The sequence below is a fragment of the Tachysurus fulvidraco genome, chromosome 15, assembly GCF_022655615.1.
Source record: "Tachysurus fulvidraco isolate hzauxx_2018 chromosome 15, HZAU_PFXX_2.0, whole genome shotgun sequence".
NCBI lineage: Eukaryota > Metazoa > Chordata > Actinopteri > Siluriformes > Bagridae > Tachysurus > Tachysurus fulvidraco.
The window spans coordinates 6,643,383-6,668,670 of NC_062532.1; the positions used below are offsets into that span (position 1 = coordinate 6,643,383).

Below are 25,288 nucleotides of genomic sequence, written 5' to 3' on the forward strand. Positions count from 1 at the left end.
TCACTGTCGCCAGCCATCTTTGCCACCCCCTCAGTCACTGTCGCCGGTCGTCTTCACCACCCCCTCGGTCACTGTCTTCGGCCGTCTTCACCACCCCCTCGGTCACTGTCTTCGGCCGTCTTCACCACCCCCTTTGTCACTGTCTTCGGCCGTCTTCACCACCCCCTTTGTCACTGTCTTCGGCCGTCTTCACCACCCCCTTTGTCACTGTCTTCGGTCGTCTTCGCCACCCTCCCGGTCCTCGTTACCCTGTCATTATAACAATCACCGTCATCATTATTCTAGCCATCACCACTGCCATCACTATTATACTTGTCAGCATTGTCATCGCTATCATTTTATGTATAATATTATTATATCTTTGCTCTAGTTTCTCTTTCTCTTTCCTTCTACTCCTTTATTTTCCATATATGTATTGTTGCTTTTAACTATGTCTGTGTATTTCTTTTTTCTTTCTAGCTCGCTTGCTTTCTAGTCTTTACTGTTCATTAATAATTCTGTCCAGTGTTTTCTGCTTCTCACTTCTTTTTTTTTTCCTTCAACCTCTTCCTACACAAGATCATGTTCTTTTTTTTCTTTTCTTTCTGGACTGTTTATAGTTTGCATGCAAACACACATCAAGGCCAGAGTTTTGGAACTGAAAGGTCTGTAAAGATCAGTAGCTGATTACACAACAGCTTGTTAAATAAAAGTTAAAGCTGCTTTTCAGCCTTTGTCTGAAATCACAAAGATCACGTTAAGAATAAAAAGGTCCGGTTGTGCTGGGACTTCCGTGATGGCCGTTTGATCTCGTTCCCTCTTCGTTTGAAGTTACTCCTTATGTCTTTACAGAAATGTTTTTTTTTTTTCTTTCCCCTGACGTATTGTTCCCAAAGCGTTCTCACAAAGCTTTTCTCTCTGTGTTTAGTGCTTTAATTTAGGGCATGTTGTTACTAAACTCTGTGATCGAATCTCTCCAGAATGGACCCGAATGACAGAATGAGGTCGGAAACCGAGTGCTGTTGTCTATATCTCTTTTGACGTCATTAAATAATTAGGAAGCATCACTACGGCAATTCCTTTGTGTGTCTTCGGCCCGGTCGAAAGTCCAGCTTCGTTAACGTCTCTGTGTTTTGAAACCCGGCTAAAGCACCCATTCCTCAGGAGTACGTATTTAAGACCCTACATAAGGCCCGACTCTGTCTTGAGATTCCAGCGGTGTGTGTGTGTGTGTGTGTGTGTGTGTGTGGCCAGATTTGATTTTTCCGATGGCAGAAGGGTCAGCTTAGGAGAATAATGTTTAAGACTTGGCTGAAATGTTATCCAGGTTCTTACAGAATGTGTGAGCAAGATTTGGTTGGTTTACTTGAGAAAGGGTTCGATCTTCGGAAGAAGGTTCACTTCTGTCAGGAGCGCGTGATGATCGAAGTCACAGCATTCTTGGTGGAACATTTTGGGAAGATCCTCACATCTCAGACGGGGGTGTATTGAGCTCCAGCTCAAGTCCAGACTGCTTGTTTGAGACTTGCCTTTGTTAGTAGTGTGTCTGTAGACGTGACTGATGGTACGACTTCCTTAGTAGCACATGGCTGACATTTGGCTAAAGGTACAACACTCTCAGGAATGTGGTGTTGTTTTTCACCTCAAGGACAATGTGTGATTTGAAGCGGTCGAGCACCTCGGCCTGATCTCAATTTGCTTACTTTTTTCTACTCTGTGAGTGTGAAGTGAACTCACAGACCGGGTCAAATTAAAAAAAATAAATAAATAAATGACGTTGACCATTTGTTTTACCGCTCGTTTTTTTTTTTTTTATTTCCTGCTCTGATGCATTCAACAGTGAAGAACAATATACTGTCCAAAAACAAGGTGAGGTGAATAAGGATGAGCGTGAAATACATTTTACAGGCTTACAGTATAAAACCTCACAATCCTCGTCTTTCATTCGTTTTTTTTAATATCTAAAGCCGGGGACAAAATCTAAAATTAAGTAACCCAGTTATTATCGACACTGGACGAGTAATTGTCAGCATATAAGAATCTTTGTATCGATGCTAGTGTGTATGCTGGTGTGCATTGTGCAATGAGAACACAGACGGCTGAGGGAGGTCAGGACAACCCTGTGGTCCAGATCAATAGTTCTTTTCTTCCGATTCCTACGATGGCCGCTTTCACACAACTCGCATTATTTTGTGCCATAGTAAGTCCCAGAAGTAACTTCACAAAGCTGAGCTTCATGGATGAAGCATCTGAAGTACATTTTAGGCAGAGGCTCGACATTCGTTTGGAAAAGCGTACTCTAAGCAGTTTTACCAAAGCTCTACTGTTGGCCGAGTCCCATCACTTCTCATTACTCTGAGAACACCATCGTTGCAGTGAAGCTTGGTGGTGGTAGCCTTGTTCTATAGGGATCCTTTTCAGGAGCAGGGGCTAAGAAACAGCTGAAGGATGAAAGCAGGATGGATGAATACTGCTGCTGTTGTATAAACATATTGTTTCACACCCCGAACCTCAGTCCAGTTGAGAATCTGTCTAGACCTGAAATTGATGTTAACAGTTTCCTTTCAGTCTGACACAAAACTGACCAGTTTTATCAAGAAGGCTGGGTCAGAGGCTCCCAGGGGCACATGTGTGAATGTAAGCCAATAAACCAAATCTGGAAAGATGCTGTAACATCTGTGGCAGGTCTACAGTGATGACAGGTTTCAGACCGAGTCATTTCTGAGTAAAATAAGCTATCAGCATCTTTTTTTTTTTTTTTTTAAGATACTCATATTACTTACAGGGGCACGGTGGCTCCGTGGTTAGCATGTTTGCCTCACACCTCCAGGGTTGGGGGTTCGATTCCCGCCTCCGCCTTGTGTGTGTGGAGTTTGCATGTTCTTCCCCGTGCCTCGGGGGTTTCCTCCGGGTACTCAGGTTTCCTCCCCCGGTCCAAAGACATGCATGGTAGGTTGATTGGCATCTCTGGAAAATTGTCCGTAGTGTGTGAGTGTGTGAGTGAATGAGAGTGTGGGCGTCCGTCCAGGGTGTATCCTGCCTCGATGCCCGATGACGCCTGAGAGAGGCACAGGCTCCCCGTGACCCGAGTAGTTCAGATAAGCGGTAGAAAATGAGTGAATGAATGAATGAATGAATGAATATTACTTACACAGATTCTAGTAATCTATTTTCCCAAAAAAAACCTCACAAACGAGCGAGTTTAAAGATTAGCACAGAGAAGTGACGAATGGATTAAAAAAAAAAAAGCCTGAAGTGTAAAAGAACATCAAAGTCCAAAGGAACCTGAACGGCCGACGGCAAAACATAGTTAGATGAATAGCGTCGAAAATTGGATGAGTATCCAGCCTGGCTTAATGGTTTAAATCTCAGATTGCGGTTTTGTCCATTAAACTTTTTTTTTTCTTTAAATCAAATGGCATCCTGGCTTCATTTCACATGATTTTTACCTGGTGGGAATTTACTCTCGAGCATTAAACTCACAAATGTGAGTGTGTAAATGTGAGTGTGCTCCATACTGCTGTGCCTTCTAACATACAGTGTAGAACTTTCCCTGAGGTTTGTAATGTAATAGCTCTACACAACCTACTGATTGAAAGACCCACTGGTCCGACTTATTACACACAGCTGGATCCGACACTCACCCACACATTCAGTCCTTGGCTGCAATTTAATTCAGTGAATCGCCTCATTATGCATATAATATGCCAGCTCCAGTCAAGGACACCGGTGCTGACGGCTTTAATTAAGCACCGCTGCCAGTCTTGTTCTTTATTTATTTATTTATTTATTTTTACCTCTTATGCTTTGCTATGTCATGTCGCTCACTGAAAATATGTCTGACCGTCTTGGAGGACATGACTGCCGTGATAAGACGTAGCAACAGCACACACTCTTTAGGCTGCATTATTATTCTTTATGAATCTTTTTGTTGTTGTTGTTGTTGTTTTTTGCGAAGTCTTTTTATTGCAAACAAACAAAGTCAAATAACAATACAGAATCCAATTTTGGCTTTACATGGAAATGGAGAAAAGTAAAAGAATTACAACAATAACAATGATAACAATAATGGAAAGGAAGTAAAAAGAAAAAGAAGAAAACAAAACAACCAAAGGTCCTTGCCCTTTTTAATTATCGAATACAAGTCACTTTATATTTACAAAAGAAAAGAAAACCTGATCCGGCAAAACCCGAAGGACTATGTAATATGAACTAAACGGTTGCCATTTATGGAACAAACCTGGAGGTATTACATCTTATCTTATATTTAATTTTCTCAAGTTTAATAAAAAAAAATGCTGTATCCTTTAGCCATTGTGAGTGAGATGGTGGGACAGAGGACTAACACTGAAGAACGAAGGCGACGTCTGGCCAACAATGATATAAAGCTATAGTAATAACTCCTTTTTGCATAGGGTTTAACTGAGATGCTTCATCTGGAAGTCCAAATATAGCAATCAATGGGCAGGGTTGCAAATGTACTCCCAGAATAGTGGACATCGTACTGAAATAACCCGACCAATAATTATATAGTCGTGGACAGAAAAAAACAACATGCGACTCAGGTGACTGGCAAAACTGAAAAAAGAGAAAAGAGAAAAATCCCTCTGAGTATAAGTAAAAAAAACAGTGTATACCTTTGCTATACCACACTGAGAAAAAAGAATACAGACACAAAAGGGGAAAAAGACGATTGCTACATAACGGACCTAAAGTAGAAGCAGTTCCAAACTTGAAACGTTTCCTAAATTGATACCAGATTTTGTATTAAATACAACAGAATTTTTAACATACGAAGAAGTTTTAATTGGAAGAGAAGAGTATATACATGTAAGAGCAGATATAGCTTGTTAAATAAAAAAAACAAAAAGAGTGAGTGACGGTTCTTTGGGTTGAACCACCTTCTCGAAAATAGTCGATGGATATAGCAGCTCATGTACAGTAATCACTCATGCGTATTTGAGGTAAATGGGCCACAACAGCAGGAGACAACATTGGGTTCCCCTCCTGTATGCCAAGAACAAACCTCGGACCTGCAAGATTTTGCAAAGAAACATTAACCTCACACAAACCACCTGTGTTGCCTAGATTAATTGCCTACTTTTCTCACCCTAACGGTCCATCACGAGCCCCTGGTCACCGCTAACATCTGTTACCTGTTGCTTTGTATTACCCTACATATAAATTGTCCCCAGGCTGGTTCCTGGGATTTATGTAGTGTAGCAATCATTTACAAGATAGTTAATAAAGAGTTTCTGCACTTATTCTCACCCATCATTGACTCAACCAGAACCCAAAGGGATGTATATATCCATAGACCCAAACATAATGAGGCTAATTACAAGGTAATGGATTCAGGCAGAAGCTGTAGAAAGCAGTAGTGTCCTGCTAATGGAACTTTTATCATTTATGGTCAAAATTTACTGATGCACTTGCTTGCAAGATTTTTTTATTTCTTTCTTTTTAACAATTGTACATGAGGGGCCTGTCTATAAATTACTGTCCATGGTGCTGAAAGTAAAACAGGAAATCACTCTGTGGTTGTAAAAGTACTGAACATTTTATCGAACAGATTTAGTGCCTTACTGCTTTTATACACCTACTTCAACTCAAGTAGGGTTGATGTTTATATATAGCCGAATAATCGATTTAGATGTGTTGGAAATGGGGCAAAAAAAAAAAACACTAAAATTCTGTGATTACGGTTCTTCAGACCATAATAAATAAATAAATGGATAGAAGCTGATCTTTCTATAGACAAACTATAGACTATAGTAATATACATACATGCACTATATAGCCAAAAACAGTACGGACACCTGACCATCACATACGGAGTTGGTCCCATCGTAATAACCTCCACTCTTCTTGAAAGGCTTTTCATTGTCATGCTGGAACAGTTACAGTGAAGGGGAATTGTAATGCTGTAGTACACAGATGTATTCTATACAATTATGTGCTTTCAAGTTTGAGGAAATCCCAAATATGCATCTGGATGTTCAGGCATACATGTATATTTCCAAATAGTTCACTACAGACATACAAATCTGACGATACATAATAATCAGCCAGTCCTATATCTTCTAATTCGCAAATATGATGGACACAAGTTTTCACCCTCATCTGTTTCCTATTTCACCTTCACCCAGTCACCTCTAAACGTTTCTCATTAGCTCATCAATAACTTCAAATTTACTCACACAAGTCTATGCCTTACCTGCACTGTCTTTTGTCCTGCACTGTCTTGCTTGTCTTGTCCTGCACTGTTTGCACCAGGTTGCACAGTTGCACTTTATGTGGCTAAGACTACTTACATGTCCTTAGCCCTGTCTTTGTTTTATGTAGCACCTTGATCCTGGAGAAACGTTGTCTCATTTTACTGTGTACTGCAACAGCTATATATGGTTGAAATGACAATAAAAAGCTTCTTGACTTGACTCTTGACTTGACCTGTTCTTACCAAGCCTTTATTCATGTATTCAGTCTCCCAGGTTTTCTCCACTTGCTCTTGTCTGCACTACTCCAAGCTGTCTGTTGACTGACTGACCAGTGCCTGTTATATTGACTTTGAGTTAGCCTATTGATTTGGATTTGATGCATTTGTGCCATTAAAACCTGCAACTGCACCTGTCTGAGCCCCTCTCTCGTGACCTTTAGAGACGGCTTATACGTTTTCTGTTTAATAATCCATGCGAAAACACACAGAAGCATGTTTTAAAAAGCAGAAGCATTCTTTAAAATACAACATCCTATCGTGCTTCATTAAGCAGCTTGTAGCTTGTGACCACAGACAATGAGACCCTAAGAAATCGACTGGCGGTGTCGGAGACAGGCTGCATTACTTACCAAAATAATAGTAATAAAAATAGTTTTTTTTCGGTGTCGTATCATCCCTTGACTCACACTCACTCTTCCTTCTGGCTAAAAATCAGACCAATTCAAACTTTAAAAACAGACTGCCTGAATTTTGTTGGTGCTATTTTTCTTAGTATTTTCTTTTAAATCCTGATGTAAACAATTGCAAAAACCTCAGAATTCAGGTTTATGAGCAGACATTTATTGTCATGGTGTCATGGTCATCTGTCTGTCTGATTAGCAGCACCCGCATCTTGTTTCGCAGCTCATTTTAAACACTGTATATTTACACACCCAGCAGCGTTTCCTCTTGCTCTTGCTCTTCACCATTGCCTTGTTATTGTCTGCCACTGTATAGCATTTATTCTGTCACCTTCCCTGTTAGCATCTGAAGTTACTTAGTAGGTTTTGCCTTAATGCAGCTGTTATTCATTTTTCCATGAATTCAGAAGAGTAGCGTTAACTTACTTGCTTACATTTACATTTCCCCAGTTCCTCCAGTAAATACTTACCTCTAAAAGTCAAACTCTCAGGAAAACATGAGGCAATACCTGTTTTTAATTCTACATGTAATCAGGCATTTTGATTCACAGCTATTTAAATCACAGTGTACAGAGAAAATTCTAACTAGTTACTACTATTAGAAACTAGACTATTAGTCAGGATTAATCCCATGCTATTCATTTGAATATTTGTGATTTGGTAAATAGCATCAAATGGCTCTGGAGGTGGGGGGTGGGGGGGGGGTGTTGTTCAAAGAACCGAGAGTCACCCGATTAAAAGATTAAAATGAGACGTGTATCATTTTGTCTCTTACTTTGTCTTTCTGTCTTTCTCGTCGTCTCCAGCATTCCAGTCATTTTTGGGGAAGAAGGATGTGAGTGCTGAATTGGAGGAGGTGTATGGCGAGATTAGAGTGCAGAACACTCAGCAGTCTGTGTCTTTCTTCCGTCTGTTCCGTAATCCTTCCATCCGCTGGCAGCTCATCACTGTCATCACTATCATGAGCAGCTACCAGCTGTGTGGCCTCAATGTTGTAAGTGCCCAATGCCGCCCTCTCTCACAGTATACCACCACATGACCGCACCGCCATAGTACCACACAGTATACCACCACATGACCGCACAGCCATAGTACCACACAGTATACCACCACATGACCGCACCGCCATAGTACCACACAGTATACCACCACATGACCGCACCGCCACAGTACCACACAGTATACCACCACATGACCGCACAGCCATAGTACCACACAGTATACCACCACATGACCGCACCGCCATAGTACCACACAGTATACCACCACATGACCGCACCGCCACAGTACCACACAGTATAGCACCACATGACCGCACCACCATAGTACCACACAGTATAGCACCACATGACCGCACTGCCATAGTACCACACAGTATACCACCACATGACCGCACCGCCACAGTACCACACAGTATAGCACCACATGACCGCACTGCCAGAGTACCACACAGTATACCACCACATGACCGCACTGCCATAGTACCACACAGTATACCACCACATGACCGCACCGCCACAGTACCACACAGTATAGCACCACATGACCGCACCACCATAGTACCACACAGTATAGCACCACATGACCGCACTGCCATAGTACCACACAGTATAGCACCACATGACCGCACAGCCATAGTACCACACAGTATACCACCACATGACCGCACAGCCATAGTACCACACAGTATACCACCACATGACCGCCCCGCCATGGTACCACACAGTCATAATACCACACATTATACCACCACATGACCACACTATCATAGTACCACACAGTATACCACCACATGACCACACTATCATAGTACCACACAGTATACCACCACATGACCGTACCGCCATAGTACCACATAGTATACCACCACATGACCACACCACCATAGTACCATATAGTATACCACCGCATGACCACACCACCATAGTACCACATAGTACCACACTTTCACACTACAAATACCAGTTATACAGTACTACCACATGATGACACTCCAACTACAAACTACCCAATCTCATAGCACTAAACTATCAAGCTGTCACATGGCCAGATTACCACATTATCACACTATCATCATACCACACGGACACACTTTAGTACCACCACACGATCACACTGTTATAGTATTACAATATGACCACACTATCACATACGCACTAACACACAATCATATTACCATATGATCACACAATCAGATATTACCCCGCTATCCCACTGTTATACTGCCACATGATCAGTGTCAGAACAAGGCACTATCACACTATTATATTAAAGCATTAACATCCTGTACTACATCCCATACAATGACACTATCACATTATACTCCACAGTGAGATTGTAACACCACACTATATACATACAAACCTCACAAGCAGTTAATTGTGTTCTCTTGAATATCCATGATTAGTACGGAAACCTGTCATGACACGTGCACACACACACACACACACACACACACTCACACACAAACAAACAATATAGCTAGCTCTGTCTAGAAACATTATCAAAATTACAAATGTGAAGGGGTGTAATTACACACATTTCCCTTTTCATGGACTGTGACTGCATCTCTGTCTCTTCCACTCTTTCTCCGTCTCTCTGGGCCAGATGTACTCTTCAAGGTGTAATTAGGCTACATTGTGTATGAAAAACTGTTTGTTATATATGCAAAAATGGAGCATGATCCTAAACGCACAGTTTACGAACCCTGCCTGTGGGCAACAAGCAAAGAAATCCCAAGTTACACATAAACAATCGCATAAACAGTCCGCACAGACAAGTGTGAAGATGGTGAACAGGAGGTAAGGCTGATTATATATGCTGTTTACAGTGTTGGGGAACCTTGTGTGCATGTGATATGTCATCAATATAAAAAAGTGTGGAGGTTATATAGGCAGAGTTGCCAGGTGAATGGTTTTTAAGACATAATTGGGTTGGTTTTAAACGGCCTGTGGTCCATGTACATTTTGGTATTTGAAGATTCTTTTTATAAACAGAATTTAAATGAAAGATGTGATGATAAATGTCAGACACCTTTCGAACTTTATACTGCATTTTCTTTCGTCATATATGCTTTAAATAATGAAAGGTTAACAATGTAGAAACGGAAAAACATCTGGATTTTTGTTGTCTGAACCCGGAAATATATCTTCTTCTGTCATCTGAGGCAACTTGCGATCTTCTTGACGCTACTACCTTCAACTGGATGAGGGCATCTGTAAAATTAGGTCCAGAAATGTTCCAAAGCCACCACTTTCCATCAGTAATCAGACTGGTGTTATCCGCAGAAGCTTACCGCGGTTAAGCCAGCCGCTCTTTCTGAAAGCCAGGTTAACCTAGCCGCATGTATGTGTTAGGGTGTGGGTTTTAGAGACTTAGCCGTAATAGCACTGAAAGATGAAAAAACGATCGTTCGCAAGCTGCTACACAACTGTACGGCAACTAAAATAAAGTTTACGGTTTACAGTTTTTCTGGAATGAGGAGGGAAAAGGTTTAATGTGGCGCTAAATATAAGCCAAATAAAGATACATTCATTTTACTATTAAATGGAAAAGATATTTCTCTTCAAAATAGTTTTTAATCAAGTGTTAGTTGATCTAAAGCACTCATCACATCCTGTTCTATGCTCACAATATACTGTACATCAACCAATTTTAAGTCCATGGTCGATTATAAACCTCTAATTCTAATCATTTATTTTGCTCCATTATAAAACGGTTGATGAATCTTTATGAGCATAGGGACATCCTGAAGCGAGCCAACTCATTGATCGATCAACAAACAATTTGAAATGTCCTTTAAATATTGGATTGAAACGTGCCACCTGTCCAATTATAGTGACATTGAAGACTAATTATTAAACAGTTCCTCAATAAAATTGCTCGAACTTTATTGGGAAGATGAGACGTGATCAGAGTCGATTTGATCAACTAACAGATTGAACAGTATTTTATAATGGATTCTGAAAGACAGCAAAATTTGGATAGTACATTTTAACGTCTCCTCTAAACCTCATGTCCCCCGTTTATCAAATCGTAAACACTAAACTGTCGTGTTTTCGTTTCGTTACACATCCATTAAAAATGATCGTTTTGTATTATGTTAATGTTCACTTACAGATGCTTAGCGACAATAGCGCTTAGTAAGTAAAGTGGAGTCCCTGAAATAAACATACGGCTACTGTAGATTAGCCGTGCTTTCAGAAAGACACGGTAGATACTTGCCTTTGTAGATGCCGGGATACACACAAATTAAGTCAGATCAGCGTTTGAATATTCGAATGTTTTGATGCTGATGAGCCGAATTGTTACAGACTTTTTCTCAGTACACAAATGGTCAAACCTTGAAATGGGAAAAACAGAATAAAAGGAAGGTCATTACGAATAACGAAGGTCATGCGAGTGTCTCCGATGGCTTCCATGACTACACTGCTGGGTACAGAACAGGCATTCGAGGACTTGAGTTACATCAGCACTATGTGGACTCGGGTGCTTTTCGTGGCTGTAGGTACATACTGTACTGTAGATTTGTCTTTCTTTTTGTCTTTGTTGTCTGCCTCTCTGTGAAGTTCTGGTAATGAGTACGCAGGCGAACACAAAATGGAATAGAAAGACGAGAGAGAGAGAGAGGGAGAAAGAGAGAGAGAATGGTAACATGGAGAATATACTGATTCAGTTGTTTAGTAAATGTAAAATTTTACAGTTACTTATATCCCTAAAAAATTAAACTAGAAAGAAAGAGAGAAAGAAAAGTTAAGGATACAAAAAAAAAAGAATGAACAAAAAACCATATCCATGTCCATCCTACAGGAAAATACCTTAAATGTTTGTATATTCATGGTTTTGAATCTTATATATTCCTTACAGTATATGCTTTGAAAGCGGACAGAAAGAGAGAGGGGAAGTGGAGTGGAGTATAGAACAAGTGATATTGCACTTTTCTGAAATCTTGGCATTTGCATAACAGCAATGACATGAAATGTCTGGGAAAACTCCAGCTGAACTTTCTCAGTGCTGATGGATCACTCGGGATCCATTTCCTTGTCATTTCATTTTTGGCCAGCTGTCACCAGAATTCTCTCTCTCTCTTTCTGTCTCTCTATCTCTGTGTCTCTCCTGTCTGTCTGTTTCTGTCTATTTGTCTGCCTGCCTCGCTCTCTGTCTGTCTCTCTCTGTCTGATTCTGTCTGTGTCTGTCTATCTCACTGTCTCTTTCTTTCTCTCTGCCTGTCTGTTTCTGTCTCTCTCTCTCTCTCTCTCTCTCTCTCTTTCTGTCTTTCTCTATGTTTCTCGTTCTTTCTGTGTCTGTCTGTCTCTCTCTCTCTCTCTGTCTCTCTCTCTCTCTCTGTCTCTCTCTTTCTTTCTCTGTCTGTCTGTCTCTCTCTCTGTCTCTCTCTCTCTGATTCTGTCTATGTCTGTCTATCTCACTGTCTCTCTTTCTCTCTCTCTCTGTCTCTCTCTCTCTCTCTCTCTCTCTCTCTCTCTCTGTGTCTCTTTCTTTCTCTCTCTGTCTGTCTGTCTGTCTGTCTCTCTCTCTCTCTGTCTCTTTCTTTCTTTCTCTTTCTGTCTGTCTGTCTGTCTCTCTCTCTACGTCTCTGATTCTGTCTGTGTCTGTCTATCTCACTGTCTCTCTCTCTCATTCACTTTCTCCCTCTCCCTCTCTCTCTCTCTCTCTCTCTCTCTCTCTCTCTCTCTCTCCACCCATCCATCCATCTCCTCTCCAAAATGTACCGTTTAAAATCCCAAGGTGCATCAGATCCTACTAAAACAAGTCATTTCTAAATGTCTTTCCAGTACAAGACCAGGCGTGTCATCAGCCATTTTTTTCATCATATCCCAACATCCCAGATATCGAACAGCACAATCCCCTCCAGTGATACTTCTTCTCTGTTGAGAATAGCTTAGAAATCCTCTGTAATATCCACTCCAGGTTCCCTTTCTAACTTTATTTTAGATATATATATATATGGGTTGACAGCCTGAAGTCTTTATAAATCTATTATTTCTATCTAACACCCAGATAAGCTGCTGAGGTGCCAATATTACAAAAACAAAAATCAGATTTGTAACGCAGTAACCCCGGTGTAGGTGAGACAGCTCTATGCTAACAACATAAAGGAGAAAACACATTGTCGGTGATATTTCTCAGCAGTCTGCAGAAATGTTTGTGTCCCCGAGTAACCGGCTGAGTGCCTGCTTACTTTATGCAGTTTGTTACAAAACTTTTGCAAAGTCAGTTCAGATCAAATGTTGCACATAACAATAAATAAATCCTATAATCCATCATAAAAAATAAAAAAGCCCCAGACGAATCAAAGGTAGAAATGTCAGTAGGGACAGTGTACAGTTCCTCAGCCTCAGCTCCATCACTCAACTACACACACTGCTGAACCTCCATCTTTTTTTTTTTTTTTTTTTTAAATCACACGGTTATTTATTTTCTTTGTGCCTCCTCACCACATCCAGTTGAGATTGAAATGCACCGCTTCTTTATCCCGAAATCGAAACTTGGAACTTTTTGTGTGTGAAACTGGGTGAGGAGGAAGACGGACAGGTTCATTTTGTTGTTTTCAGCGTGCTCTTAACTTCTCAGCTGGAAAAACCCTAAATAAATCACAGGCTTTCGCCTCAATCAAGCTTACCAACACATTCCAAGTCCCTGGTGTGTGTGTCTGTGTGTCTGTGTGTCTGTGTGTCTGTGTGTGTTCGTGTTCATTCCACTCTCTCAGGTTAACAGCATTGTCCCTGATAAGGCTGTCCCGCTGCTACAATAAAGATATTACTGGTGACATTTAAAGCACTGGGACGCTAACCGATAAGTTACACAAAGTGCTAGAAACAAATCTCACAGCTCCATACATTCACATTAAATAGACATAAACAGACCGATAGACGCTTACACTACGTAGTTTATTTATCCTTGAGGGGAAACTGTTAAGTCAGAAGCACAAGATGCACGAAATTTCAAGGTCACGGGCCCCCAAGTGGTGTAACACAAAAGCATTCGCCCCGAGATAGCAAGAGATAACGAGGACAAATCCTGATAATGCCACAGCTACACACACACACACACACACACACACACACACACACACACACACACACACACACACACACACACACACACACAGAGTTGAATAGTGAGAAATATAATAGTTGGATAATAGTTTAAAACAATCAATACACACACAGCATTAAATACATATTCAATAGTTGGATAATCTTTCAGAAACTTTATCCAGTGATTGGTGTAAATGACAGTTCAAAGGTCAAACTATTCAATGAGCTCCTCTAAGAGCTACATTTTATTCCTGGTTGAAGAATACACACAAACACATACTGAACGTGTGTGTATGTGTATACAGTGTGTGTGTGTGTGTATATATATATATTTTTTTCTTTTCACTTTCACAACACAACAAAGCATCACAGGTCACACATGTAGAAAGTTCTGCGATCACGACTCATCATCTACCAGCTCGGGTCGCACTGCTGTAACATCTCACGCACCGCTACATGCTCGAGGGAGCGGGAGATGATGATGGTGGATTTAGTGTGTGCTAGTGTGCACTTCACACTCAGGAGCATTAGCGCTAATTAAAGCCGGAATGCCTGTGATGTTTATATCGCTTTATGCAGTATGAGTATAAGAATGTGGTCTGAGCTAATGGTGACTGTGTGTGTGTGTTTGTGTGTGTGTTGTGTTACAGATCTGGTATTACACTAATGGGATATTCGAAGGTGCAGGATTTGACAAGAGCACAATTCCTTACGTCACGCTCAGCACGGGATTCATCGAGACGCTGGCAGCCATCGTGTCGGTGAGATTTGTGTGTCCATCTACCTGTGTGTCTGTCTATCATGCTGTCAGTTTGAATGGCCCATTGAAATCCATGAGCAGTTCTATACTTAAAGCTCATTCAGTGTGAAATCAAGAGGTGAGCTGCATAAAGCATGCACACACATACAGAGAGTATAACGTACAGTATACTGTACCTAAAGAGTGCTGAGAAATATTCCACTGTGCCATATTCATGTGAACTGGGTCGTGGATTTCTCGTTTTTCATTTAAAGCTGCGGATTAAGTTGTTCGCTGTTGGAGAAATGAGCTGCCGGGGCTCATTTAGCCCCTCAAATCCCTCATCATTCTGCTCAGATTTCTACATTATAACACACACACACACACACACACATCAGGTAGACAGTGTTTATATAAGGTGTTTTCAATCAATTAAAAAGCACATCTTTGTGAGTCAGACAGATGGACAGACGGATAATGTGATCGACAGACAGACAGATACAAAGAGCAACAGTCAATATAGAAAAACTGCTAGACAGACAGACAGGGAGACGAACAGGTCCACAAGGGTCTTCAAAGCTAAATATAGTTCTATTTGGTTTACAGCAGATTCTCAGGATGGTGCTATTTAATGCCCCACAGGGGTTGATAGACACACACCAGGTGATTTAAATGGATTTCCTCTTATGCATACATCAAAGACCCAGAACATGTGACCTTCTTAATTATTGAGGTTAGTTGGGTGGTCTGCCTGTCAGTCTGTCTTCATAACGGTCTGTCTGCCTGCTTACCTGTCTGTTTGTCTTTCTACAGTGAGGCAGTGACTGCCCAAGGTGCATATTCTTATGAAGTGCCTCATTTATACCGACACAGTCATACTAACACACTGCACAGTCATACCGACAGTCATACTAACACACTGCACAGTCATACTGACACAGTCATACTAACACACTGCACATTTATACTGACACAGTCATACTAACACACTGCACATTTATACTGACACAGTCGTACTAACACACTGCACAGTCATACTGACACAGTCGTACTAACACACTACACAGTCATACTGACACAGTCGTACTAACACACTGCACAGTCATACTGACACAGTCATACTAACACACTGCACAGTCATACTGACACAGTCATACTAACACACTGCACAGTCATACTGACACAGTCATACTAACACACTGCACAGTCATACTGACAGTTATACTAACACACTGCACATTCATACTGACAGTCATACTAACACACTGCACATTCATACTGACAGTCATACTAACACACTGCACAGTCATACTGACACAGTCATACTAACACACTGCACATTCATACTGACACAGTTATACTAACACTGCACATTCATACTGACACAGTCATACTAACACGCTGCACATTCATACTGACACATTGCACATTCATACTAACACACTGAACATTCATACTGACACAGTCATACTAACACTCTGCACATTCATACTGACACAGTCATACTAACACACTGCACATTCATACTGACACATTCAAACTGACACAGTCGTACTAACACACTGCACAGTCATACTGACACAGTCGTACTAACACACTGCACATTCATACTGACACAGTCATACTAACACTCTGCACATTCATACTGACACAGTCATACTAACACACTGCACATTCATACTGACGCATTCAAACTGACACAGTCGTACTAACACTCTGCACATTCATACTCACACAGTCATACTGACACAGTCGTACTAACACTCTGCACATTCATACTGACACAGTCATACTAACACACTGCACATTCATACTGACACAGTCATACTAACACTCTGCACAGTCATACTCACACAGTTATACTAACACACTGCACATTCATACTGACACATTCATACTGACACAGTTATACTAACACACTGCACATTCATACTGACACATTCATACTGACACAGTTATACTAACACACTGCACATTCATACTGACACATTCATACTGACACAGTCGTACTAACACACTGCACATTCATACTGACACAGTCATACTAACACACTGCACAGTCATACTGACACAGTCATACTAACACACTGCACATTCATACTGACAGTCATACTAACACACTGCACAGTCATACTGACACAGTCGTACTAACACACTGCACATTCATACTGACACAGTCATACTGACACACTCCACAGTCATACTGACACAGTCATACTAACACACTGCACAGTCATACTGACAGTCATACTAACACACTGCACAGTCATACTGACACAGTCATACTAACACACTGCACATTCATACTGACACAGTCGTACTAACACACTGCACAGTCATACTGACACAGTCATACTAACACACTGCACATTCATACTGACACAGTCATACTAACACACTGAACATTCATACTGACACAGTCATACTGACACACTCCACAGTCATACTGACACAGTCATACTAACACACTGAACATTCATACTGACACAGTCATACTAACACACTGAACATTCATACTGACACAGTCATACTAACACACTGAACATTCATACTGACACAGTCATACTGACACACTCCACAGTCATACTGACACAGTCATACTAACACACTGCACAGTCATACTGACACAGTCATACTAACACACTGCACATTCATACTGACAGTCATACTAACACACTGCACATTCATACTGACAGTCATACTAACACACTGCACATTCATACTGACAGTCATACTAACACACTGCACAGTCATACTGACACAGTCATACTGACACAGTCATACTAACACACTGCACAGTCATACTGACAGTCATACTAACACACTGCACAGTCATACTGACACAGTCATACTAACACACTGCACATTCATACTGACACAGTCGTACTAACACACTGCACAGTCATACTGACACAGTCATACTAACACACTGCACATTCATACTGACACAGTCATACTAACACACTGAACATTCATACTGACACAGTCATACTGACACACTCCACAGTCATACTGACACAGTCATACTAACACTCTGAACATTCATACTGACACAGTCATACTAACACACTGCACATTCATACTGACACAGTCATACTAACACACTGAACATTCATACTGACACAGTCATACTGACACACTCCACAGTCATACTGACACAGTCATACTAACACACTGCACAGTCATACTGACACAGTCATACTAACACTCTGCACATTCATACTGACAGTCATACTAACACACTGCACATTCATACTGACAGTCATACTAACACACTGCACATTCATACTGACAGTCATACTAACACACTGCACAGTCATACTGACACAGTCATACTGACACAGTCATACTAACACACTGCACATTCATACTGACACAGTTATACTAACACTGCACATTCATACTGACACAGTCATACTAACACACTGCACAGTCATACTGACACATTGCACATTCATACTAACACACCGAACATTCATACTGACACAGTCATACTAACACACTGCTCAGTCATAATGCCACAGTCATACTAACACTCTGCACATTCATACTGACACAGTCGTACTAACACACTGCACATTCATACTGACATAGTTATACTAACACTCTGCACATTCATACTGACAGTCATACTAACACACTGCACAGTCATACTGACACAGTCATACTAACACACTGCACATTCATACTGACAGTCATACTAACACACTGCACATTCACACTGACAGTCATACTAACACAATGCACATTCATCCTGCACATTAGCTTTGCACACTACGCACTCGTATTAAAGCCCCCGCATACGAACATGCTAATGATTCATGAGAACACATTATGGTTTCTCTGACCATTAGCTAAATAAGACCTGAGATCATTTACAGTAGATTCATTCAATTTAACGTTTGTGTGTTCGTTAGTTTTGTTTTTAACATTATAAGCGAAGCCCAACAAGGGTTCTCTTTCTCATTATTCTCCTATTCTCCTATCCCATGATGCTCTGTGGTTCACTTTAATCCTCTCCACTGTGATTTCCCTTGAGTGTGAACAAGCTTCTAAAATGCTTTGGTCCTAACAAAAATTCTCCCACAATCTCCCAAAAGTAATTAACGACACTCTAAGCGACAGCGAACGAAGACACGCACACACTGACTTGGCGTGGCCAGATAAGGATACGCAACGGGTTAGTCAGCCTGCTGAGAGTGTGGGAGAAAAAACAATGCAAAAATCATACATACAGACACGTGTGTGTGTGTGTGTGTGTGTGTGTGTGTGTGTGTGTGTGTGTGTGTGTGTGTGTGTGTGTGTGTGTGTGTGTGTGTGTGTTTGTCCATGTGCATGCATGCTCCTCCTGGAAGGATGACAGCAAAGACCAACAGAGCATGAAGGGAACACTGAAAGGAAATGTGTGCCCCACACACACTCTCTCTTTCACACACAGACACACACAGACACACACAGACACACACACTCTCTCTCTCTCTCTCTCTCTCTCTCTCTCTCTCTCACACACACACACGCACACACACACACACGCTCTATCATACTTCATTCATAAAGTGTCGCTCACAGGCTCCCTGTCACTGGCATATCTATGCTATATACTTATATAATCCACAAGCTGCCAGAACAGCTTTAATGCACTCTGACAAATTCTACATGTCTCTGGAACTGCAATGAAGTGATAAACTGCTCCTACCAAGAAAAAAAAATTAATAAAATAATAAAAATGCCCTCGGTCGGTGCTTTAAAGATGGGGCGTCATCTAACACGCTCCAAAATCTCCCACCAGGCTGATATCTGATGACTATGATGTCAGTGTTATGATTTGCCACAGAAGTCTGTTTTTCCTTTAATTCGTCACCCGTCTATGTCCATGTGTGCACAGGTCTGGATAAGAGATATATTTATTAGCTATTCCATTGGGATTGCAAAGCTCCCAGTCCTGCTGTGCTGTACAACTGCAGCGGCACAGAGATTCAGTGAATCTCTTACAACCGTTAGTTCTGGCCATGTAATCTAATCGGCTTAAAGGGAGAAACCGGATTTAATTATTGCATGTAATGTCACCCAAATCTATCATCACGCCCAGATTCATTCATTCACCTTTGTTATTCGCCTTCAAGGGGATTTTTTTCTTTCTTTTGGGGATGCCATTATCTACAACACGATGTATTCAAAGCCTCATCAGACAAGCTAAATGGCAAGGCTACACGACAAAGCCGAGCACAGATTAAATTACAAATCAGAAGAGCACCGTTATGGGTGACGGATCGTACGGTGTTTGATGGTTTTGGATCCCGTGTCAGCCATTGATTCATGTTGACGGGGGAAAAATGCCAAACCAATGCTCATCGTTTCTAAAACTGTAGGGATTCTAAGAAGACTGTATGAAATAAAGTATGAACCGACTGTAACCGAGTATCAAGCTGAGCAAATGACGATATCTCAAATTACCATGTGAGTGTTGTTCTGAAGCTAGAAAAAAAAATATATGTATCCTGTCAGTTTGTGAACTTTATAAGAATCAAACCAGGTTTTTGTTTTTAAGTGTTTGCTAAATAAACGCACAATATTCACAAATTCACAAAAATTGTAAATATTCAGTTACAATAAGATATAAATGTATCCCAGTATACCATCATACCAACATATTGTTACTAACCTATAAACTTTTTTTTTTCCCCTTGACCTCCGACCACTGCTGTTTATCTAATGGAGGTGAAATTCAACAACGTATGCACACCTTCAGCTTAGGTTTAAGTGGATTTACTGTACATCCGAACTGAAAACAAAGGTTCATTGGAATCATTGGAAGCTGTTCCGTTGCCATGTGTGTTTTATCCAATTTTTGCACAATTATTGTTTGCAGATAAAAGTACTTGAACTAATGTCAAGAGTGCCGTTTGCTGTTAACTCTCAAGGTGAAGTCAAAAGAACTGCCAGTGCAGCAAACTATTATTAGGCTGGAAAAAGCAAGCAAAGACATAATTTGTTATATACTTAGGAATAAAAAAACATTCCAGTTGAGATGAGGAATTAACAAAAGGCCAGGAAGGTCGCAGTAGATAATAGACAAAGTAATTGTTCTTGTGAAGAAAACCACCTTCACAGTTGGCCAGATAAACAACAACCTCCAGGAGGTAAGCGTCTGAGAGTCAACAATCCGAAGGAGACTTAACTATAGTTAATGCAAAGGGTTTACCACAAGATCTAATCCGCTTATAGGCCTCAAAAAATGAAGAGCAGATTAGCAAAACACCATCTTATGGACAATTTGGGGAGAGAAGTATGAAGGCAAGGAGCTGCTCAGCATACCTCATTCTGTGGCTTGGGCATGTATGGCTGTCAATGACTGACAATGTGGCTGGATGAATTCTGACGTTTACAGGCCTACAAGCAGAGCCGATCGGCCCTATACGCTCACTACGCAAGTTACTTAGGGCCCCGCAAATTACGCAAGGCCCCGCCTCCCCCTGCCTCATTTTACAGTTAATGTTTACTGTGTAGATGACAATATGAAGCAGAATTATCCATCTGGCCATGAAAAGAGAAAAAAGAAACAAAATGAGAGTGAGATGTGAGAACAGCAATCCGGTAAACTTGTGTTCTCTTTAAGTTTGATGTCAACAAGAGTAAATAACAGTAAAGTTGATGTGATTCGGTCTCTAGTCTCTATCTGACTAGTTAATTAGCTGTGCAGTGCTGCCAGTGCAAATGGTTTACATGGCTCACGGGTCAGGTAGGAGGGCCCTTTAGCAGAATTTTGCTTAGGGCCTCAGAGAGGTCAGGATCGGCTCTGCCTACAAGTCCAATCATATCCACGAAGGTTCAGCGTGGGTGCAGGTTTTCATACCCATCAAGCGGGAGCCCCGCTTGGTTTCAGTAGACTCAGTTGTGGCTTCCTGCCCCCTACACTGGCCCTTTCTGGAGAACATGGGACATCCTCGGGCTATATTATCTGCTAAGATTCAGACAAATGCTTCAGAACTCATTGGCACTTCAGACCATGCCTGGATTATCCTACAAAAGCAATCCAAGCCTTTTGTTTTGTTTGTTGTGAGGTGAAAAAGTTTAATATTCTGTAAAGGCTGGGACCTCAGTCCAGTTGAGCTGCATTTCACCTGCTGAAAGGTGAAACAACTGCTGATGTCTGGTTTACAGACTTAAGGCAGTTGTTTACTGCAACGATTTTGCAAGTAAGTTAAAAAATGCCTACAGTTTGCCTTGTAATTCTGTGCAATTACTTCAATGACAAACCCGTCTTATGTCGTTTTTAGTGTAAACAGTTTTGTTGTCCTTTAAAATGAAATACGTTATTTGTACTGTAATGAATTCCCTCGTGAACAGCAGCATGTGAAAGAATGCACTTGTACACCACAGTCCAGTCCTGCTTGGCTAGTGTAGAAGCTGTAGGTATAGCAAAGCCTAATTTTTTAGACCCCACTAAGGCCAGATATGAGACACAGATGTATTATTTTTGTGCATTTATTGCACCTAATAAAATGAAATAAAGTCCTGAATGAGTGTTTGCTTTAACTGTGGAAAGGATTGCTATCCAGCTACTTTATTTAAATCCCAGTGAACAAAGGACCCTACAACCGTGACTCACTTTCACAGGTAATCAGCAGCTCGCTTTGCTCTTCATATAGTCGGTCACCTCATCCATTTAGTGTCAGCATCAGTTGCCCCAAATTGTCCAGATCTGACTGAATCTAAATGACTTCCGGCTACTTGCAGTGTCACATCACTGCTGGTGGGAACACGGGGTCAACAGAGATCATCAGCAGAACGGCATCCCGGGGCCGTGTCCCAAACCCGATGCCATTATAATAAGTAGTACTGAAAAATAGAGTAGGTTAATGTATTTTATTTATTTATTTATTTTGTAGCCCCTGGTCTGGTCTTCTTTATATACACACCCCAACTGTTACACCTCAGTCACATGTTCTTTATATGGTCATGTCCCTCTTCCTGTTTGTGGATGTTGCTGTAGATACCCCCGAGGGCCTGCTGTCAGTCCGATTAAGACATAAGGAGAGTCTGGTGACAAATCATATCAGTCTCTCGCTCTCTCTCTCTCCTCTCTCTCTCTCGCTCTCTCTTTCTCTCAAATATACCAAAAACTGGTAGAGAGACAGCAAGGAGAGAGATCAGATGACCTGTCAGAATTCTGTGGCTGATTTGAATTGAGTGTTTCTATTTATGTACACAAAGTACACACTCGCTATTATTAGACATCTTTCCTGTGTGTTTCTGAGTTAAATGGTCTTTCTATCTCTGAGTCTCTATGTACATTGTGTGTGTGTTTGTGTCTCAGGGTTTGGTGATCGAGCGTGTTGGAAGGAAACTGTTGCTGATTTTCGGCTTCTCGGCGATGGCCATGTGTTACAGCCTCCTCACCGTCTTCTTAAACTTCCAGGTCAGAAGATTATCAGCTAAACTAATTATGCTAAAGGTCATGATGCCTCTGCACTTAGATTACAGCTGCAGTGAAATGCTGTGTGTGTGTGTGTGTGTGTGTGTGTGTGTGTGTGTGTGTGTGTGTGTGTGTGTGTGTGTGTGTGTGTGTATGTATATATATATATATATATATATATATATATATATATATATATATATATATATATATATATATACACACACAGGACCAACTGGCTTTCCACACACACAGGTTTAATGAGTTCTTTGGGGAATAAAAACAAAAGGTCACTTTTCTGGTTTTCTAGTGTTTAACCCTTAAAGCGTTCCGTGAAGCAGCACTTTATGATACTAACCTTTTATTTAAAACGCAGGCAGTCCAAAATTCAGGTGGAGCTAAATGTGTCTTTACATCGATTCACATATAAAAACAAATCTTAAGAGCTCCGTGCTAGCTAACTCATTTCCAGTAAAATAAGAGAGGCCTTTTTGCTGACCCCCATGCTGCCCAGTTGCCTAGCAACACTGTTTAACAGACGTTTTTCCACTTTGTATGGCTAGCATTTTGTGTTTATCCTCGCGTATCAAAATCACGTGACACGCTCGATTCGAACGCACCATAAATCAGATGGAAACTGCACAATTCAGCGTCCGTCAGTCCACCAGTATCTTCAGTAAACAAGCTGTACCAACAAGCTGCAGTCAGAGTAAACAAAACCACTCTAAAAACCAACTAAAACACAAACTAGCGTTAAAGTAAACGGGTCACAACGCAAGCACACGCAACCCGCCATCATAGTAAACAAGGTAGAAACATTAAGCATTATTATAAAGTGACTAAAATAAAGTAAGCAAGCTAACAAACTAGCATTATAATGAACAAGATATAAACACACACTATCACTAATATACCCAGCGACAAACCTAGCATTATAAAGAGGTTAAGATAAACCGGAGCAGCCGATGTTAAAAAAAAGAACATTTTAATCATATCTCGTCAGCTTAGAGACGGATGAAGGCAATAAAGCCAAGCAGATCTTTAAAGACCTTTCTAGAATTCACATTTTTGATGCTCGGTAAAATGTCGATTTAAAACACTGCCAAAAATTTGTACATGACAACAGACATAACTCCACATGTATGGTTTCCCTCCCAGGGCATCGATCAGAAAAACTGTACTTTCCCTGAATAGTTAGAGAAGTGAGGGGGTTAGAACTCGCCTTCAGTGTATCTTCTTATCGAAGAACCTGAACCGTAGTGTGCTTGGGTACGTAATTGGACCTTAAGGACTAGTCTTAAAGGGTCTTGTGTTAAAAATACAGTACACTATAAAGGTATAAAACGCACTACCTGGATTTCTGGAACTGCAGACAAAGGAAATGGCATTTAATAATAATATTTTATAAAATGGCTTGTTTTTCCCCCCACCATATAAAATGTAAGAGGCTGCACTCAGTGGAGTGGATTAGTTATGAACCACAGGGCTTAAACTTGACATCTCCACACACACACACATACCCCCCGCGCAAACCCCCCACCACCCCCACCCCCACAATAATGGGGGAGTTGTTGTGTTTGATAAGGATCACTGACTGCAGTTTAACCAAATAAAAAGTATTTGTTTAATTTCCATTTATTAATTTGTGAGTGAGTGAGTGAGTGAGTGAGTGAGTGAGTGAGTGAGTGAGTGAGTGAGGGACTGAGTGAGGGACTGAGTGAGGGACTGAGTGAGGGACTGAGTGAGGGACTGAGTGAGGGACTGAGTGAGGGACTGAGTGAGGGACTGAGTGAGGGACTGAGTGAGGGACTGAGTGACAGTGACTGAGTGACAGTGAGTGACTGAGTGACAGTGAGTGACTGAGTGACTGACTGACTGAGTGAGTGACTGACTGAGTGAGTGACTGACTGAGTGAGTGAGTGACTGAGTGACTGAGTGAGTGACTGAGTGAGTGACTGAGTGACAGTGAGTGAGTGAGTGACTGAGTGACAGTGAGTGAGTGACTGACTGAGTGACAGTGAGTGAGTGACTGACTGAGTGAGTGACTGACTGAGTGACTGACTGAGTGAGTGACTGAGTGAGTGACACTGACTGACTGAGTTACTGACTGACTGAGTTACTGACTGACTGAGTGAGTGACTGACTGAATGAGTGACACTGTGACTGAGTGAGTGACTGACTGACTGAGTGACTGAGTGA

At 41.2% G+C, this 25,288-nt stretch overlaps 1 protein-coding gene across 7 annotated transcripts in view; it reads left to right on the top strand.

Moving 5' to 3' along the window:
- Positions 1-25,288, top strand: part of slc2a9l2 (solute carrier family 2 member 9, like 2) — a 97,437-nt gene that overhangs the window by 41,683 nt on the left and 30,466 nt on the right. For all 7 annotated transcript variants that reach the window (XM_047800707.1, XM_047800710.1, XM_047800711.1 and 4 more), the window contains 3 exons: positions 7,683-7,870; positions 14,585-14,695; positions 22,991-23,092. In XM_047800707.1, coding sequence (XP_047656663.1) covers positions 7,683-7,870; positions 14,585-14,695; positions 22,991-23,092 — 401 coding nt within the window. The remainder of the gene's footprint in view (positions 1-7,682; positions 7,871-14,584; positions 14,696-22,990; positions 23,093-25,288) is intronic.